Here is a 20,558-nt window from a genome sequence, read left to right as displayed (position 1 = left end):
GCTAAATCAAAACCAGCTCTGGTAGCTCACAGCCCAAAGGCCAAGCCCCCAACCAAAGCAACCAAGACAGCAGCCAGGATGCCAGTACCACTAATCCCCACGCCCACCGCAGCATCAGTGCCTGGCGGAGCAAGTCCAATCACTCCATACGTTGAAACAGCCGATGTAGCAGCCGGGACAGAGTCACCCGTCGCCGACAACGTAACAGGCTCAGATGAGTATTTAAGCGAAGTCGCCGAGTGAGGCGGGCGGTACGTATAACTAGACGACATGTCCTCAAGCGAGGACGTCGCCACCGCACTATTCGTCGCATAAACCGACCAGACAGTGCGCGTGCTCGTTTTGGTACTAGTAACCGTCTGAACAGTATAAGGCGCATAAGAAGTCCAGTAATAGAACCAATAAGTCCTAAAAAGGTCAGTCAACAAATCCCCCAAAACAAGACCAACATACCAGTAGATAGTAGTATAATAATAATCCCAATCAACATCAAGATAAGTCTTCGTCGCCGTCGCAGTCTCAGTCTCAGTTTCCGTAGACGTAGACGTAGACGTAGACGTAGACGTAGACGTAGGATCCGAATCCGCAACCGTTCCCCCAGATCCAATCCCATCATTCTCCCCAGCACACCCAAGCACACTCGAACAACAAACTTTCCTCCCCCTATAAATACGACACTTCTTCCCAACCGGACAATACGAGCCACCAGCACAACACTCCCCACCAATCGGCGCACATCCCCTCGACCCAGCACAGCACTTATATCCAGCCGGACATGTCCCGCCGCCCGTGCAGCATTTCTCGCCTATCGACGCGCAGTACCCGTTCCCACAGCACTTCCCGCCGACGGGACAGCAGCGGGTGGAGTCGTATGCGCATTCGCTGTAGCCAATCCCGCATTCCAGGGCGCGGGTGTCTAGACTTGGATTGTGGGCGAAGACGGAGAAGTCATTGTCTGCGTTGAGGGTGATGTTGGAGAAGAGTTGGGGTTCGTCTTCGGTTCTTGCTATGTTTGCGAGGAGGAGGGATAGGGCTAGGGTTTTGAGGAGCATTTTTGGAATTACGGACTCCGTATAGTGTTGATATATTGAATGATATGTTGAATGGTATCTGCTTTGGAGGATATCGTAGGATTAGGGGAATATATTGAAATCTAGAAAATATCCTTGGGGGCAATGCGAGTTTAAGTCTCCGTCGATGCGGCTCAGTGAAAAGTAAACATATGCCAAGACTGGTTAAGGTTGTGGTTCGTATTCGCTGGGACATGTTGCCTGGGATGGTTGGTGATGTTCGTAAATACGAGGCGGTGTCGCTTGGCATGGACTCAAGCCGCTTTTTTGGATTTATATACGGAGTGCTCGGTTTATGGGACCAAGAAGAGGTTACTGGAAACTGGGCTACACATTGGGCTTGGATGCTAAGCTGATTTTTTGTTGATACATAATGGAGGCTAATGGGTCTGGAGGTGTTCTTGGCTTTAGGGCTTGAGACCCCCTCGTGATAGCGTCCTACTTTATTTGGTTAGACTGGTGTTTCTTTGTTGTGAATCAGACACTGCCCAGGCGATCGGCAAATTATATTAAATTGTTCAGTGCTAAACCCCGCTCCTGGGTATGAAGAGCTCGAGCTCTTGGAGGTTGACGTGAAGGGAAGTACATATACGGAGAATCTCCCGAGCATCCTTTCATGTCCATATGACTACATACGATACATTTCGTTGGGTACATGGCTAAAATTCAACATAGTGGCATAAACGGCCTTTAAAGTACACGATGAGACTCTGTGGTAAAGCAATCTGTACCTTAGCTAGCCCTAGCACCTAGAAATTAACAATCTCCCGTTCTTCCATACTAGATCATGCATCAACCCATTTTCTTTTGCATTTTCCCGGGTCGCTGATTCCATCTTGGGTTTTTGATTGTATTCAGCATGGAAATTGGTTCTCTTCCCTTCGGCTTGTGAGTACGAGATTGATTGAACCCCAAGGAAGCCATGGTGGATGATTCCGGACCATCTGCGCATCTCAAACCACCTGGGAGGTTTCAGGGACAAAATTAAACAGGGTCGCAAAGGCTCCGCCTTCGCTCCTTGTTAAAAATCAATCAATCATCAATCGTGCATTTCAAGAAGAGTCGATATCTTTAAACATAACCTTCTTTTTCTGATACTTCTTAGTGGATAGCTCCTGCATGTCTTGAACACTCTTCTTTCCCAAATTTTCCTTGATGGGTAGCTCCTGCTGGTTGTCGTTCTCCGTTCCATGTGCGACAACATGTTCCTTGGCCTCGTGTGCCTTCTAAGCTGAGACTCTCTTAGCTATAGAAGGTTCACTCTCCGTTTTAGACTCTGAATCATCCAACCACGACTGCATTGCATCCGCCAGAACGCTTGTCCATCTCAGGCTTCGACCTAGTTTTGTTAGTCTCCCTGGTGACAGTGGAATATTTCTTCTTAGTCTTCTAAGCAACGTACGGGCACCCGACCGGTCGCTTCTAGTTTCTCTTGTCCGTCACATCAACCCTTGTTTTGCCCGTAAGAGTTGAGAATTTTCACCCGTCTCGACTTGACTTGCTTTTCAGAGGTCTACGCGGCGAATTCTACCCCCACAGACTTGTAGTGTTCAGTGACTTCTTCTGACTTGTAGCTATGCCGGTTTGGGAGCACTTTGCTCGTGTTTTCATCAGGGCGGATGGATGGAAGGTCAGGAGGACTAAGGTGAAGTGAAAGGGACAAAACAAGCGGACATTGCTAGGTTATAAATTAATAGCTACGTAGCTGGCTAGATATAGACAAATAGGCGGCATATATGCCTCCTTTTCAATTTTTGCCTAGGGCGTCTTGCCTTGGAATATCAATTATCTAGTCATGACTTTTTAGTCTTAGGCATCAAGTTCTGTAGACATACACCCTCTTCTGGCATAGCACATTGTTTTGTTAGCTATTATAGACAAAGCTTATCCCTTGTTCATACCTAGTTTTAGCATTGCTAATTAAAGCTATTCTCATAAGCCTGAAGCTTTCACCCGAACCCTAACATCACCCAATTGGGACAGTTGATAGGCCACGTGATATCCCCGAGACCGGCGATCAAACAAGAATGATGATGATAATGAGAATACATAAAAGAGATAACTTGAAATTTAAGAATTGCAATTCCAAAAGTAGTTCTGAGTCATTTCTTGGCAAGATATTGCGAATGTTGGATATGCCATGGGCCGCATGGCCCAATGGTATGTAGCATTCTGGCAGGTGACAGCTCTGCAAGGGACTAGATCTAAAATAATATACAAATAAAAATACAATAAACAACATACGAAGATCCATAGAAGGTAATAATAGCCTCGGAAAAAGTTTTTAAGGTTATCCTCGGTGAAGAGCTCGTTGGGAAAAAGATACCGAAGAATTTTTCCCTCAACCTCAATGTCAATCTCAACCTCAACAGGGGATTTTGGATTTTAATCTCGGTCTGGACTTATGACTCAGTTCGGTGTATAACTTTGGACTATAAAACTCCTTTTATATATCGGTGACTTTTAAGGGTTTTTCCAAGGTTCTCCGCCAAGATCCACCCCTCTTTATCAGATCCGAAAACGGATTCTTCGCTTTCCTTCGGGCATCAACGGGCTAAGAGCTCAAGGTATGTTTATGACCTCGGTAAACGATTAAACGTTTAGTAAAATCGAAATATACATGAATTCACTAACTCGGAATTCACAGAACTCAATTGATACTGCTTTTAGCCAGCGCTTTGGTACAGTCAATTGACTGCTTGCCCGCAAAGAGGCTAAAAGATCTATACACATATAATAATAACAAGATGTCCGAACATCAAAATGCCTCTGTCGGTATCGACAAGCAGCCTGTCTCTGCGGATATCTCCGAGCAGCCAGAGGCGGCTCAAAGCCAAACATCCTCAGACGATGTTGATGTCGAGTCCGAGGACCAAAGCGTGGCCAACATCGAACGAATCTACAGGTGAATCACATCTTCAAAACAATTCAATGTCAAAATTTCACTATCAGAATCTAACATACAATCGCAGAAAGCTGGACCGTCGCATCATCTCCGCATTCTGGGTCCTCTACTTCCTCTGTTCAGCCATCCGCTCAAACGTAGGCCTAGCACAGACAATGAACACAGACTCAGGCCACGACCTAGCAAGCATGCTCAACCTATCCCGACACCAAATCTCAACCGGTCTCGCCCTCTTCTACGTCTGCTACGTGATCTTCGACCTCCCCTCAAACCTAATCATGACCCGCCTAAGCCCCCACGTCTGGATGAGCCGCATCGTGATCAGCGTAGGCCTAATCGGGAGCTGTCTCGCCGCAATGAAAGCAGCATGGAGCTTCTAGTACGCAACCCCCTCTCAGTCCTCTCCCCCTACATCTCATCTAACAAACACCAGCCTCCTCCGCCTCCTCCTCGGCATCGTCACAGCAGGCATGTGGCCCGGCATGACATACTACCTAACCCTATTCTACCCCCCTTCCCGCATCGGCAAACGCATCGGCCAATACTTCACAGCCTCCCAAGTCTCCGCCGCAGTAGTCGGTCTCGTCTCCGCCGGCTTCCAGAAAATGGACGGCGCACAAGGCCTAGTCGGCTTCCAATGGATGTTCCTAATCTACGGTGTCATCACAGTAGCCCTGGGCTTCGCCCTGCTATGGTGGTTACCAGATAGACCGACCGTCCCCGGCGAAGCCGCGCCGAAACGCTCCCGGATGATGCGCTGGCTGCCTACCACGACACCGGCGCTGAAAGGCGCCGATGCCGTCGTGCATTACCACGATCTAAAGCGTGTATACCACTCCTCCGCGTGGACACTGCGGGATCTACTCGCAGTATTCATGGATTGGAGATTGTATCCGCTGCTGGTGATGTACTTTGGTGTTGTGGGCGTTGGTATTGGAGTTCAATCGTATGCGAACTTGATTATCAAAGCCATTGATCCGACATTGAGTGATGTTTCTTTGAGTTTGTTGACGGCTCCGATTTGGATTGTATGTTTTTTTTCCTGTCCTCTCTACCTTTTTGCTTTTGTCCGCTAACACATTCAGATGGATCTCATCGCCATCCTCCTCGTAACACCCCTCTCAGACCGCTTCCACCGCCATCGCGCAATCTTCTTCTCAATCCCCGTCTGCCTCCAAATCCTCGGTCTCCTCCTAACCAGCTACGCCGGTACAGACGAAAACCCCTGGCCCCGCTACGGCGGACTTTTAATCGTTGGATTCGGACTTGGTCCAACAGTCCCAATAACCATGACCTGGACGACGGAGGTATTCCAGCCTCGACACGGCGAGCTCGGCGTAGCGTCTGCGTCGGCTGTTGTTTCCGGACTTGGTAATTTGGGCAGTATTCTCACGACGTATGCATTGTATTCTGGATGGAAGAGTGACTACGAGGCGCCTGGTCGTGAGAAGTATAGGAAGAGTAACCTCGTTATGATTGGGATTCTGGCGGGGAGTATTCTCTCTGCGGCGCTTATGGAGGTTATGTTGCGATTTGTTGATGGGCGGTATCGGGGGGATGAGGAGGTTGATGGGGCTGCGAGGAGGGAGGTGCGGCAACGTGGATTGCATGGATTGGGGGCTGGTGTTAGACGTTGGTTGAAGTTGGGAAGGTGATTGCGTAGACTTTGTGGATGGTAAAAGTGTTATATTTGTTTAATTTTGCTGGACTTTTATAGAACTATAGAAGCAACGAATACGATCTAATAGATGGATTTTGGAGAATATCATGCCTTATAAGGCAAGACTTGTCAATTGAATGAACTGAAGTATTCTGTATCATTGCTTGGAGGTTCATGTTCGGATATTTGACTGTCATACACATGGTTTCTAGGGCTTAAAAGGGAAGATGCTAGAATGTGATACTAGATTGAGTTCAAGATCCTTGTTTCACGACAATCTGGCGTAATAACCTGATCCAAGACCAATGAGACTAAACGATTACGGCTAGGCAAAAGTACAAGAGCAATAGTTAAGCTATGTTGTTGGCTCAGACATGAGCGTTCAAGAGGGTCAGTGCAAAAGTTGGAACGGTATTGGAACTTGGTATTAATTGGAGAATCATATAATTGTTGATTCTCCATAGGAACGATATCAAAATGATATCTCTCGATAAACGATGGTGTGGTTTTCCCATCCATGAATATTCTATGCTATTGTACGTGTCACATTACCCTGTGAAGGGTAGTCGAGAGAAACAGAAAAAGAAAAAAAAAAGTGCGGCTGGTGCAACGAGGGAGGGCCAGCATGAACGCAATAGGCGGACACTGGTACCGGGAGAAAAGAAGGATAGAACAGGAGAAGAAAGACAGGACGAGGAAGAGAGAGAAGGCAGATCACGAAACGCATCTATAGGGGCTCCCTCACGCAGTCAGGCCGCTCTGGTCCGACTCCCAGGTTGACGCCGAGGGTATCGGAGCGCTAAGACCAAATGATTCCTATCCATTTAGAGGCCACCACACATAGTCTCAACGATGATACCAGTGATCTGGTAAGGATCAGCGTTGGACGCGGGGCGACGATCCTCAAAGTAACCCTTGCCGTCCTTGGCGCACTGGCGGGGGATACGGATAGAGCCACCACGGTCGGCAACACCGTAAGAGAACTTGTCGATGTTACCGGTCTCGTGGCGACCGGTGAGACGCTCCTCGTTACCCTCACCGTAGACGGCAATGTGCTCAACGTGACGGGCCTCGAACTTCTTCATGGCGGCCTCAATAACCTTCATACCACCCTCGGCACGAGTAGCGTGGGTGGAAACGTTGGAGTGAAGACCGGCACCGTTCCACTCACCCTTGATGGGCTTGGGCTCGAAGGAGATACGGACACCGAACTCCTCAGCAACACGGTGGAGAAGGAAACGGGACATCCAGAGGTGATCACCCACTAAAAAATTAGTTAGTCTCTAGATGGTCCATGACTTTCGGGGGTTTGTAAACTTACTATCGATACCGGCGCAAGGGCCGACCTGGTACTCCCACTGGGAAGGCATGACCTCAGCGTTGATACCGGAGATGTTGATACCGGCGTACAGGCAGGCACGGTAGTGAGCCTCGACGATATCACGGCAGTAGACCTTGCCGGTACCGACACCGCAGTAGTAAGGACCCTGGGCACCGGGGAAACCGCCACGGGGCCAGCCGTAAGGCCATCCATCAGTACCGAGAAGTGTGTACTCCTGCTCCAGACCGAACCAGAAGCCCTCACTGGCGTTGGTCTCCATCAGGCGGTTGGCTTCGTGACGGTAGTTGAACTTGTTGGGGCTTCCATCGGCATCCCAGGTCTCGCAGAGGACGAGGATGTTGTCACCCTGGCGGAAGGGGTCGGGGTAGTAAGCGACGGGGCGAAGGTAGACATCGGAGTTATCACCGGGGGCCTGGTTGGTGGAGGAACCGTCAAAGTTCCATTCGGGGAGCTCATCAACACTTGTGACGGGCTTGGACAGAGTCTGTGAACGATTCAAGTTAGTCAAGTTCCAAAGGAGCGCTATCTCACGTGACGGCGGGTGGCTGCGTCTCATGCTAAATCTGGAATCCCCGTGCACAGGGCTTATCTAGGCCCGAGAGAGGATCCCAGATAAGAACATACAGCCACACACGAGTTCACGGTGTATAGATAAAAAGCTGGGAACCTTGAAATGAGTCATACCTTTGTCTTAGAACGAGTGCCACCGTTGGCATCAATCCAAACGTATTCAGCCTGAACGCGACCACGCTGGTCAAGGTTCATGTACTTCATGAGCTGTTTCCCATGTCATGTCAGTATATGTCATTCCTCTCTGGCTCAAAGGCCATTGTGGAAATCCAAATCAAAGAATCAAACGCACATTCCCCGTGTTGGAGACGACAGTTGCAGATTCAGAAGCCTGCAGAGAAAACGGTCAGATATAGGTTCCAGAGAGAGAGAGAGAGAGAGAGAGAGAAGAGATGACTCGTACCATAATGAATATGGGTATGTGTGTAGGACTTCAGATATTCAATCAAGCAATTAAGCAATGACTTTTTGGTAGGGGAGTCCCGAAGGAAAAACACGAAAGTGAAAGAGCAAATAGAATATGGATGAGAAAATCCAGAGGAGAGATGAGTTTTAAAGATGTGGAGGGGCAAGGGAGGGATGATAACCTTATGAAAAAAAAAAAAAAAAAGAATTCAAATTTAGTCACTGACTTTCTGTTTTGGGAATTTTCCTTTTTTAAATTTTCCTTTTTTTAATTTCTTGGGAAAATCAGGAAGGCGCGGCTCAGCCACTCCCTAAATAGGTTAAGTGTGGTATTGTAATTGTAAACTTGTGGCCCTAAATTACAAGAGGACCATAAAAGTACCTCATACATATTTGCGCGTTGTCGGCAAATCGTCTCCTTCGGTTGTCGTTGGGGGAACTAAAAAAACCCTCACTCTATTTTAGTTTTCTAGTTATTTCACTATAACATTTAATGCCTCAACTATTAAAATAGAACTATCAAAATAAAATATTGAACTATGTCAAAATGACCTTTTTTTTTTTTTTTCTTTCTTTCACAGCCGAGGGGAACGCGTTAGCCTGTGAGATTGAAGTTCCAACTTTCAACCGAATTCAACGCCACTCTTTTACTTCCGTGTCATCATTGTCGCATCATCTTCTTCCGTAGACACCCTTCGCCGGTCCTCGCCGAGAGATCTGCTTTTAAGAGACTTTGAATTGGTTATATTCAAATCTAGATGCGACTAGGCACCCGGTTACTCCGTACTCCGTACAGCTCTTCTCCAGACTTTCACCTCCGCATGTCGAACAGCACCCGCCACCCGAACCAGGCAAATTTCCGTATCTGGCGATAACCCTAACTAGTGCCCAATCAGCGGTCAGACCTTGTAATAAAAAGGAATGCAATAGCATGTGCAATCCTCCTTTTCTCGTTGGACCGATAAGATATATAGCGACAGGGATTATAGGGAATGTTATATGTAGAGCCGAATATAGCGCAAGGCCTTCCCAGATATGGTATGCTTATCCTGCGGCATTCTCTCCGAAGTAAAGCCATGGAGCTTCTTATCCGGGTAATTCACAAGATACACATGTTCCCTCACATGAAAAAAAAAAATAGTATTCTCAAAATATTCAAGCTTAACCCAAGATAGTCGACGATACATTGGTCATGCTTCTTAGCAACCGACGCCAGGACCCCTGGACCGAGCGCATATCAGCTGGAAATCCCGCAACTGCAGTAATCTGAGAAGTCCAGAAGAAACGAAAAAGCAAGGTGAATTCTAGAGCCTTTTTTTTTGCCTAATTTTGTATTATATTATACGCCGTACGCTTTAAAATTTTAAATCACGCGCGCGTCGCGAGAACATCGAAAATGTACGGAGTACGGCTAAGTACTCCGCGGTTCCTGAGATCCTCGGAGCTATCACCAAATGATTATAGTGCGATTCGTTATCGCGCATGAACTTCCCGTATATTCTAAGTACAGAGTACGGAGTACTTCGTACATATCTGTACTTTTATACGCGCCATTTCTAGATCTTTTTCTGTATCTTATATCTCGTTCCTGCAGGATAGAGTATCCACAGTACTTATCACGCGAGACCGGTAGAAAGTACATCCACTATACCTCTGTAATACAAAGGGCACAAATAACTGGAGAAAGCCACGCCGCGACTGGGATCAAGTCATAGTGGGGTGGACCGTGGCAAAACGTTCTCGAAACCCCCGTCGATTCATCATCAAACCAATCAGACCGGTTTTACTGGGACCGCCCCGACACCGGCCATGGATAAGAGAATCAAGGCAGTATTACAGGTCGACAAGGGTTTTGACTTATTCATATGTGTGATTTCAATTATGTACTGTAAGGGTCACGAGTTCCGGTGATTCCTTGGGTATTTTCTTCGACCATTGAGAAAGTTTAATAATTTTTATATATATATATATAGGAAATAAGGAAATAACTCGGGAGATTTTAGGTCAGGGATTCTTTAAAAGTGGCGACGAGATCTCCCCCGTATTTTCTCCGGCAAATAGGCAAATGTCGGGAGTTTGAGGAAGAGTGGCTGAGCTTCCGATCTTCAGCCCTGTCTAAGATCACTTCTCCAGGTTTTGGTATAATTTTAGTGCAACCTCTCTAGCTTAGAATATCTAGCTTCAAATAATATTTAATGAAGGAGTTTGCCATTATATTAATAGCTTGAGACATCTAGATCCGGGCTTAGTCACCGGCCCAAATTCGGGGCTGTGCAGTGGTAGTACTGGTAGTACTAGTACTAGACTTGCCCAGATATGTCTGTATCAGTATGCTGTACTCCGTATATTGTATACAAACATGAAATGCAGTTTCAGAATGCAAAAAAAAAAAAGATATAATTCGTTAGAAATAATACTATGAATCAAATATCAAATATAGATCGACATGCCCCCTTCTTATCGTAACCCTCCCATTGGCCCTCAATGCCAAGTGACAAACCACGCTGACTAGAATATCGCACATTCAACGAATATTCAATGAATATTCGCGTAATTGCTTTCTCCTTATTTGTTGAATCGATTTAAATCAGGTCATCTGTTCCATATCTGACTAGGAATAGCCGAATTCCCCTAACCACATACATATTTTGAGCGTTTTATAGGCAAACTATGCTGCAAAATGCCTCATCGGAATGTTCAAAAGAGGGACATGACACATAAATATACCAGTTGGATCTTCAGGCTCCAAATCACTGTTTCCGATACAGATCATCAGCCTGTTTGGGAATATAGTGGCCCCCATGCCAAGATTTTATACTGATTTCCTGCAAACGCGTAACTTGTTTCTTAAAATCCACATATGACTCATGTATGTTGTAAGTACGGAGTAAAAATGTCGCATAATATATTTACTTGGAAAAAAAATTGAGGATGGATAGAAAGTCGGTTCATTATAAGCCAAGAACTATGACATAGTTCTATATATATTTGGGGGGCCATTGTAAAAGCCTCAAAAGCGCCCATTTACGGTTAATCACACCAATGGTCAGTGCTAAGCCCTCACTTCATGTGACTTTTAACCAAAATTTGAATAATGCCTCAATACCCCGTAAATTGTGTGTTGTATATTCCTTGCACATGGCAGATCCACCAGATAATTTGAGATCCAATGCCTCAAATCTTCTAGGGGTCCGAATTATACATCTTTTACCAATTTAGGAAAACAAAGACAAGATATTTACATCAATATTGACGCCTAATTGAGATGCAGATACAGATCCGTTTACGCACTTCTTGGTATTCATCCTAACCAGTCAATCTAGTGTAACCTGCCCTGTTTGCGCCTGATCGATGTCATGTTCCAAGCAAGAGTCTCCGTAGGCCTCAGAAAATATGAACTAGCCATCAAAAGTGACGCACCTTGTCGGCACGGTCCACAAACCCCGCATCATATTTAGGGCCTAGACTTATCTGATCGACTCTGAAACAACTGTCACATCGGGCTTAGGTACACCTACCTGCATGTCCATGTGTGCGTTCAGATGAGAGATCTGCAGAAAGATCCTTTCGGGTATCTTTAGGGTAGTAGTGAAAAACTATGTTGCATTAAAACATATGATTTAGAGGTGGTAAATCTGAAGTGCGTTAGCTGATGCAGGTATGTAGTAACCCCGAGAGGCACATGTTTGTGCTTATTCAGAAATATAGCAAATATCAACAGTACCTGGATTCCTGCATGTTCTCTTATTAGCATTTGCTGTTGTCTAGGTAGTATAAAGTCCTCTTGTCTTTCACACATACTATCTTCTTTTGATATTTTTCTAGTCAGCTTGGGCCATAACTATATTTAATGTAAACTACTCCCTTAAATTCCTATATACATATTCAACAGTCATGAACCTCGGCACGATTTTCATCTAGGTGCCGAAGCGGCAGGTACCCGAAGCAGGCTTGCGGATGAACAGCTGTTCGCTTCGATTATGGCCATTAGAGCACCATATGGAAAGAAGGACCCGTCAAGTGAGGTATATGTTCTCGCATAACCACAACATCCTTTCCGAAAGTCCGTTGATCAGGAGTTCAGCCTGACCAACCTTCCTCGGAATTGAAAGGAGGCGATGCTGGACTCAGTAGGTGTGTCTAGAAGTGGAATTGGCGTGCATTGCTAACATGACCAGCTTGTTCTCTCTATTTTCCAACTCGTTCTACAGCATGGTGCGGAAGAAAAGTATTGCGCCTCACATCTGGGTGGTCGAACAGAATATCAAAAAAGCACATTCGCGAGACTCCTACGCCGGCGTCGTAGGTTGCTTCCCAGTACCTAGTGACAGGGTCATGACCTGTTCTCTTCTGCATGTGCGGTTCACAAACAGCTAGAAAGTCTGTGATATTGTGCAAGTTCCAACGTATTCATAAATCAATGATAATGTCGATATATATTACTAGTCACATTGTGTGATCCAGTGTTTGCTTGAGATTATCTAGAATTTATATATTCAGCTCTCAATCAGGTAGAAACTGGAGACAGAGTAGTCAACCAGTGGCCCATTCATTATAAGTGGTATGGCAGAAGAAGCCGGGAGTAGCTTGGATGGTGGAGTTGCCCTGGGCGTAAACTGCTACTTCAGCTAGCAAGGTCTTACACTAACCACAGTGTACATTGCAAATACACAACTGCACCTTAGCAGTTTGCATATCAATGTCAAACATGAGTTATGAGCAATTGGGAGACTACTAATTGCCTCTGGGAACATAACAATGTATCTCAGTGCCACTAAATCTCACCCATTGCCAGCCCGCTGTTGCATCCATCGCAATACCCACTCAACCAAGATGCTCAAGTCTTGCGAGACCTCGAGCACTCTGGCAATCTTCTTTTGTACATCCTGGAGACCTGGATCAAGGTTATCCATACCCTGCATTTCAGTGTCGCCACTCGTGTCACCGTCCACTAACCCTGCAGTATCCACAACTGAGATATGACCGTTCAGCCCGACTTCAAAGCAAATTGCAATTTGTCTGGGGGTTTGCATGGACCGAGCGGTTTCAGGCTTATCATTGTAGTTCCTCTGGTCTGTGATGAGTAACATGAGAGCAGGCGCCTGGCCGAGTTGGATACGCAATGTCACGTCGACTTTGACATCGTCAACGGACAGTTGATTGGGACTCTTTCCTCCACTGGAGAGGCTTGAACTTTCAACTCCAGAGTCAGTCTTGCTATCATCCGAGCTATTCAGACCCAGCAGCATATTCAGCCTCTCCTCATTAGGATCATCGTTGCTCAAAATTATGGGCCCGTCGTGGCCAGCGAAGAGGTCTGGGGGTGGTACAGGAGGAGCGCGGGTATTTTTGGGGGTGGCATTCGAAGATTCGGTTACGTTGGCCTGGTCCTTGGAGGGAACATGGAACGTCTTCCGAATCAAGTTGGCTAACACGGCATACTGCCGGAAGATCTAAATCGTATTAGTCAAGTACGATATCAGACGAAAACACACATACCGGAATCATATCCGCGAGCTGTCGGGGGTGCGAGAAGGGTAGGTCACGGATGGTGCAACCTGTAATGGACTCGAAAGATTGGAAAGTGTAGTTATGTTGCTTCGTATATTGCTCGCCCTTTGAGTCAACAGCATGCACTGACATCCGGCGCTTTCTACGGCCAATTTGAGGGGATGAAACTGGTGACCCTAACGGCGAAGATTCTGATACTAACAACGCATCGTACGTGATCATCTTAAACTCTTGTGGTAGCTGCATACCAAGCTGACGATAAATCTCGGAGGCTGCAAGAATAGGAACATCGAGCGCAGGCTCAAGTCTGCCGACGAACCGACGGTTGGGTGGCGATGATTCTAGCATGCTAGAGTCCAACGCCATGGGGTCATGGTTGCCATGGGTCAACCGCATGGTCTGCGGAGGATCAAGCCAGTTCACAGACCCAGAGGCACCATTTGATGGAAGCAATTCAGTGCTTTCACCTGCAGTAAAAGCCTCATTTCCAACCCATTCCTTTGAAATGCGCAGTGACGGATACCCCTCTTCGCATTCAATCATGACTGTCCATGATCTGCCTTGATCATCCAACTCGTCCTTTGAGTTTTGATCATATTGCGGGTCAATCTCCATAGAATCTAGAGATGAGAGACTCCGCTTCGCATCCAGGACTTTGGCCTGTTCAACCCAATATTCCAAGCCGAGTCCGATTCGACTCCCCTTATGCATAGTTGGCCGTCCGAGAACACCTGCGCAAAGATGCTGATACTCGCCTCCGTGCTTCCCATTTTTGCCTTCTTCCACCCAGATCCGCCTAAAGTTCTCTTCAAGATTCTCCAAGGCCTCAAAGCAATTGACCTCTTGGCTGAGTTTGTCAAGCTTTGCAAGCCATCGTAGATTTTCATGGAACTCTTGGAGCGACCTCCATTTCCCACGTTCAGCGTCTTCTGGGGACTGGGCGAGGGTACGTTTCAAGACCGCCGTAGCTTCCTCGCGCCGCACACCTTCCGTGTATTCAGGCGTGGCATATCGTAGACTGACATCTTTGACGACATCCTGGCCGGCGTAGAAATCGATCTCAAGATCGACGAAGTTACCAGCGATGTTGAGATTATCGTCCTGCCAGATGGACTCGAAATCTTCGAGTCGGCTCAGCCGTTCCACGCTTTCACGTGAAACTCCTCTACCAGAGACTCGGGCTCGTAGAAGCTGAACGACCTCCTCAACGCGATGTCTTTGTTCCTGGTCGTTGTCGCGTGCGACTCCGAGCTTGATTCCCTGCATCCCGAGGTTTTGCATGTCATTCTCGTTCATGCCCGCACCAACAAGACCATCATGCACCGCAGGTGAAGGACTGATGCCAGTATATCCACCAAGCGCCAAAAGAGCGGAAGGCGAGCTAAAATTCACGGTGTCGTCGACCCCACTGGGGACGGCGAGAGGGGTAGCGTACTGATGGGACGAGCCACTCGTGTGATGCACAGGGACAGGTCCTGACGCTGTTGGCGTTCTCATCGAGGGCGATTTATGGGCGAGAGATCGAGATAGAGGAGCGGAGGATGGGTGGGGAGAGGAGAGATGAGTTGGCGTTGCGCCAGGTTTGGCCGAGGGGGTCGCCATGGTAAAATGAAAGGAATGGCCAGAGTAGAGTGTGAAGAGTAATTGAAAATTAGATATAGTCAGATCCGTCTGAAAAAATGGGTATCATAAGAAATATCGAAGCACAGAACGCAAGGAAGCCTGGTATCTTTGAATGCGATTTAATTCTCACCGACGCAAGTGTGGATTTGATGAATGCGCGAGGGAAAGACTGTCAAATGATTACCCAGATCAAATATCATAACGCATCCAAAGCTCCCCCGATCCCATGGACTCTGCAATTAACAAGCGCGATTCGTTTTCCCAGAGAACATCCAAAACAGACAGCTCAAAAGACAGGCATGGTCACGTGTGTTTGCACTGTTTGTCTTCATCGTCATATATGGCCCATTTCCCATTGAATCATAGTCCTTGATCCATTCGACCTGGACTTGTGTGTACTTGTTAATTGGATTCAATTAACTGTCTGATTGAAATAATAATTAACAACTAGGTATTGGGATAATTGCTTGACTAAGTAGCGAGGATTAGGATCGTTATCTGATAGTTTAGGGAGTAGTCTAGGGATCCGATGGCTTCATAGGACGTCACAGCAGACAATATCCCAATGGGACATACATAGACTATTGCTTCTTGGTGTTGACTTGTGAGTCAGAACAATTTGATGGTACGAACTGGGCCATCACTGCTCCTAAATACTCCAGTTGGTTTATGAGAGTTGCCTTCGTTTTCAGCAGCTTTTTCCGTTTGAAAACTAACACTCACGTTTGGAGTGCTTGGGAGTACATATAACGCCGGATATCAAATACTGACAGTAGCAAACAGAGACTCGACACGATAAATATCCCCTCGCTTCGCCAACAGTGTAGGAGCTGTGGGTAGTACTTTGTGTGGCTAACTGTGCCAGAACCAGGAACTAATCCATGTGCTGCGCAGGTTTGTTGAAATCGAGGCACATGCTCATAACTAAGTCTAGATGACACGGATTTGGTGCATGGAAGCTCGCACCTATGAAATTTATTCGTCATTGATGCTTCAAGTCTATAAAATGCAAGATTGATCTATCGAATCCATGATGCCTAGCAAGACATGTAGGGTACGAACACCGTACATAATATTACTCTGAAGACAGCTGCTGACGCCGAACCATAGCCTTACTTAAACTACCGGGAGATTGGAGTGCCGACTCACCGATACAATTCTTGGATCAAACACACCAACAATATCGGAGATCTGGTACCACCTAGTGGGGTAGATAAACTATTGCTCAAGTATCCCAGTCTAGGATGTGGTATCTTAAGATTCCTGCTCATGCAGCCCAAAATTACATTCCGACCCCTAACTGGCTGATGCAGATTCAACCCACGGCATCACATGGTTAGTGCTCCTTAAAAACAGGGGACCTCGTTTGCTATTCTCCCAACGGAGTAAATACGCCCACGGAAAGGGCCTAACCAAAAGCAAAGAATCGAGGGCAGTGTATGGGCTTTACGGATGTTGAGCCATACCTGGCGTGATAGTATCCCGCAGCTACTCGAGTGACCATGGATGTTGTCATTCCGTCAGGTAGTATCGGCCATAGCAGCGCCATGTTGGTTGGCTTAATCCATATGGACTCTCCACAGGACGATATGCAAAACAAAAAATCGTGGCATATTCGCTTCCCCAACGATCCGAAGCCGAGAAAAATTAACCATTGTTCTCTCCGCAGTGGAAGAAGCGCTTCCTAAATTCATGGCACCAGAAAGCGTTATGTTTCACAACCAAATCTCTGTAACAACTTTACGCAAGCTACCCTGCGATCGACCACGCCGTCTAGCCTCAGGATTGTCCTGCAGGTCTTTATTGCCATATGGTGATACCCGGCTGTTAGAGACTAACGAGCACTCGGAGAGTCTTGTAGAGTAGATCATTTATGAAGCCTATATGTAGGGCTTATGTGTCGGGCCTGGTAAGATAGGCGTCTGCAGATAGACTTTCAGAGCTGGACAGGGTCACAGGGATCCTATGACAGCATATCGAATGGCTAATCAATTAGGGCTATATTCTGTGTAAAATCAATGTTTCCCTTATATGAGAGATATTCAATTTGTCTGAACCACAACATAGAGCACATCTATATTTACAAAAATATCCAAGGACCCATAATATTGTTTTGGCACATTTTAAAAATAAGCCCGGGCGGAAACTAAGGCGGGACCTCGGGAGATCCCGAGATGCCAAACTTTATTATTAATCATGTACCAATTTCATGCATAACCGGCTGTTACATATCTTACGATAATTACAGACCCTCCAAGCAGCTAGCCCAGTCTATTACCGTAATCCAAGGCACGAGCAGCGTAGCCGGCGATTATACATACTTCAAAGTTGAATCTCTATGTACTATGTGTGTACTTCCATCGGTCCTACGGTTTAGTGCACTCTTTACATACTGCCTTTACTCCCGGGTTTATGGACAAGCCCAAGGGAGTGGTTAGTCGAATTTAGAAAGAATTCAGATCTGAGGTCTCGAAGAAGCAATAAAGAATGTCTGAGAAGTCATTACAAGATACAAGAAATGGAAACAAGGAAATCAGAACAATTGGCTAAGCAAAATTGATCAAGAATTCATGTCTCACTAGACAAAGAAATGAAGAAATCTGGCAAATAGTAAAGAGCAAAACAGCGGCATTGTACCGTACTCAGATATCAGGAGTCACAATAGGGAACGTCTCCAGCATGTATGCATACCACGCCACAGTTGCAGGGTCAGAGTGGTCAAATTTATCTTTGATCAAGTCCTGGATAGTTTGTCGAAAAGAGAGAACCGAAGCATACCAGGGTAGCCCGACATTAGAATTAATATCAAGACGGAGATTTTCAAGAGCACGGTGTGCGAATTGAACACTTTTCGGGTACGAAGTGCCGTCAGGACGAGGATCAAGAGGGGCCGGTCTTTGCATCGAGTTACGCGCAGTTGCACAGTATTGAGTGTAGGAAGAGTTGTCCGACTAATCGAATTGTTAGTGGATACTATCACACACGAAATGGACCAAATCAAGAGAGACACACAGCTCCACGCTTCTTGCCACCTAAGGCATGAGCTCTAGCATGGGACTTCACCAAGCAGTCAAAGGCAGAACAAAGCTGCCGTACAGCGATGGCAGCAGCGCGAACGCTGTCAAGGTCGTGAATAAGCCCGACATCCTCGGCCGCTCCAAAACCAGACTCCTCGTTAATCCAAAACTCCGATGCCCACTCCAACAAAGCGTGTAGTTCGAACCCATGGCCACGGATCCCTTCATACAACTGATTTGAAATAAGCATGGTACGCAACCGAAACGGGACGGGAAATCAACTTACCATTTCGCATTTGGCCCGCGCGCGGTAACAACGCTGACATAGTCTAGACGTGACAGCATCCCAAACGCAGTTCACCTTCAAAGGCTGCTCCCAGGCAGCCTCATTCCAGTCCCGCAAGGCAGCTCGAAAACAGGCTATACACCAACCAGTTTCAATTACGACCGGGTGCTCCTTAAGTTTTCGGTGGTTGCTTGACTTGCCAGTCATGGTTTCGGAAGCCTCTGTGGTCTGTTTTGTCACATCTGCCGGGGGTATAGGACCCCTCAATATTTCTGTCACCTTGGGAGGCATGGCAAGTGGTACCAAACGAGTTGTAGGCAAAATGGGTGTGTGAAATCAAGAAATAACAAGGACACAAGACTGTGGAAGATGCAGAAAAAAAAGGTAAGAGTGAGGTGTAGGAACATGAGCCTAGTCTCAGGGGGATGTGAATAAATAAATCATGCGTTAGACTCTTTATGTGTCACTAGCTTTGTGGGAGAACAAATAGTATAATCGTTCCAGGCAAGAAGGTGATGCATTATGATGCCCAAGGCACTGTTCACCACTCTAGGGCCATATATTGACTGATATATTCCTACCAGGTAACCCATCAAAGTAGATACCTCTATCTAGGCTCGATAGAATGCTTCGAATAGGCTAGACCGACGTAAATCAGCTCTAAATATCAGCTACACTACAGCTGCCCGTTTTAGCCTCAACACTACATGACGGGTGACCCCGACTTGGTCTTTGGTCAGGTAGTAAGTGGACACAACATGTATATTGCAAGCGTTGAAAGTATCGTTGATCTATTTGCATATATTGTGCCTATTCGCGTTCAATGTCAGCTCAAGTGGACAGTGTTGGACCGCGTACCTGGGCCCTAGGTATGGACATGATGACTAATAGCGATATATATTGCCTGATAAAACTGGCATCAAATTAGCTCACCCGGTCCACTTTTCTTCTGACGCATACTCACCGCCTTTGAAACCGCCTGCCATTTCCATCGAGCTATGATCCAGCTCTCTCGAATTCGATCATATCCAACTTGCTACCTAATCACTCGATTATTCGCTGCCAAGAACCTTGCTATATTATATCCCGATGTTTGCAGCAAGAGCATTTGGCCGACAGGCCCGGGTTCTCCCCAAATGGACTCAGTTCCGTTGTGTATCAACATTGGAAGGCTATCCACACATAGTATGTGATTATTGCACCTTACAAAGCCCTCATTGAAACTAAACTCTTGATAGTACGTGTTCCCAAATGCCGAGCCAGCAAGTGGAACCCATATCTTGTCACTATTACCCTCTGAGCCAGTCAACCCTGACTTGGCTATCGGACTGTCGACTCAACTGCCACCGACAACAGATTCCTTCAAAGAAAACCCGAAATTCCTGAATATAGTACAAGAAGTGTGCTCAGAGTACGCACATGAAGATCCGGATGCGAAGTCCCAAGCGCAGGTCATGGTGTCTGTGGGCGGGGCCAACTTAAACTCAGGCGGCGTGTTATTAACCGGCCAGCGCGGGAGACGTCGTGGCGACTCGAGCAGTGGTGCTAGTGGCCAAGGTGGTGCAGGTGCAGGTGGCCGTGGTGGATGGATTCATGTCTCTGACACCAGACGGCCACCTGACTATGGGCGGATTGCTTGGTATGGGCTTGCCTTTGTTTCAAACACATTTATTTCATATGAGGCTTATACTAATGCCATTTAGGCCTGAGGATATGTTTGGAAGCCTTGAGGTGGATGCCAATGGTCAGTTTGTTGGAGAAAATGGCAATTATCAGCCAAGTGGTATGTTTTCCGACTATATAAGACTCAGCAGGCCAAGCTGACAGTTAGCAGGTACCTATCGTATCCTGACTCGGGATGGAATGTAAGTACCCCCTTGTTAGTGTTCTGTCACAATGGTGTTCGATGTTAATTGATCGATATAGTTTCGGGTTGAGTCCTTTCCTCAGAGAAAAGCTGGTCCAGAAGTTACGAGAACTTGAGAAGTGATCACTTCAAAATTTGGGGTATATCACCCCACAAAAATCCCATGTAAAATATATATCAGCCTTCTGCAGTCCACTCGCATTTGGATGCTGCTGGACTTTTGCGCAATCTTTCTTTAACCACGGTCCTCTTTCTCTTGGACTATTCTCAACTCAGCATATCTTGCAGGTCAACTGAGTCTC

General features: G+C 46.6%; 6 protein-coding genes across 6 annotated transcripts; 2 read left to right on the top strand and 4 right to left on the bottom strand.

Annotated features, from left to right (window-relative positions):
* Positions 1-26: 26 nt before the first annotated feature.
* On the bottom strand, positions 27-1,052 carry PGRI_001630 (uncharacterized protein; the record flags this gene model as incomplete). The annotated part of the gene is made up of 2 exons (XM_040787876.1): positions 27-408; positions 454-1,052. The coding sequence occupies 2 exons, from the start codon at positions 1,050-1,052 to the stop codon at positions 27-29; spliced, it is 981 nt and encodes a 326-aa protein (XP_040651648.1).
* A 2,765-nt stretch (positions 1,053-3,817) lies between these two features.
* Positions 3,818-5,630, top strand: PGRI_001620 (putative MFS transporter; the record flags this gene model as incomplete). The annotated part of the gene is made up of 4 exons (XM_040787875.1): positions 3,818-3,975; positions 4,043-4,354; positions 4,409-5,003; positions 5,061-5,630. 4 exons carry the CDS (start codon positions 3,818-3,820, stop codon positions 5,628-5,630), a joined length of 1,635 nt encoding a protein of 544 aa, XP_040651647.1.
* An 829-nt stretch (positions 5,631-6,459) lies between these two features.
* Positions 6,460-7,953, bottom strand: glnA (glutamate--ammonia ligase; the record flags this gene model as incomplete). Its single annotated transcript, XM_040787874.1, has 5 exons — positions 6,460-6,899; positions 6,957-7,461; positions 7,662-7,754; positions 7,840-7,878; positions 7,951-7,953. 5 exons carry the CDS (start codon positions 7,951-7,953, stop codon positions 6,460-6,462), a joined length of 1,080 nt encoding a protein of 359 aa, XP_040651646.1.
* A 4,780-nt stretch (positions 7,954-12,733) lies between these two features.
* On the bottom strand, positions 12,734-15,065 carry PGRI_001600 (RNA polymerase II mediator complex middle subunit MED1; the record flags this gene model as incomplete). The annotated part of the gene is made up of 2 exons (XM_040787873.1): positions 12,734-13,405; positions 13,452-15,065. 2 exons carry the CDS (start codon positions 15,063-15,065, stop codon positions 12,734-12,736), a joined length of 2,286 nt encoding a protein of 761 aa, XP_040651645.1.
* A 2,663-nt stretch (positions 15,066-17,728) lies between these two features.
* Positions 17,729-18,680, bottom strand: PGRI_001590 (uncharacterized protein; the record flags this gene model as incomplete). Its single annotated transcript, XM_040787872.1, has 3 exons — positions 17,729-18,037; positions 18,099-18,335; positions 18,390-18,680. The coding sequence occupies 3 exons, from the start codon at positions 18,678-18,680 to the stop codon at positions 17,729-17,731; spliced, it is 837 nt and encodes a 278-aa protein (XP_040651644.1).
* Positions 18,681-19,478: 798 nt separating this feature from the next.
* On the top strand, positions 19,479-20,379 carry PGRI_001580 (uncharacterized protein; the record flags this gene model as incomplete). Its single annotated transcript, XM_040787871.1, has 5 exons — positions 19,479-19,574; positions 19,628-20,028; positions 20,093-20,172; positions 20,224-20,254; positions 20,316-20,379. 5 exons carry the CDS (start codon positions 19,479-19,481, stop codon positions 20,377-20,379), a joined length of 672 nt encoding a protein of 223 aa, XP_040651643.1.
* Positions 20,380-20,558: the final 179 nt, after the last annotated feature.

This window comes from Penicillium griseofulvum, assembly GCF_001561935.1.
Source record: "Penicillium griseofulvum strain PG3 chromosome Unknown contig_79, whole genome shotgun sequence".
Lineage (NCBI taxonomy): Eukaryota > Fungi > Ascomycota > Eurotiomycetes > Eurotiales > Aspergillaceae > Penicillium > Penicillium griseofulvum.
Note: the sequence above shows the minus strand (reverse complement) of the source record. Positions and strands in the feature narration are given on the sequence as shown.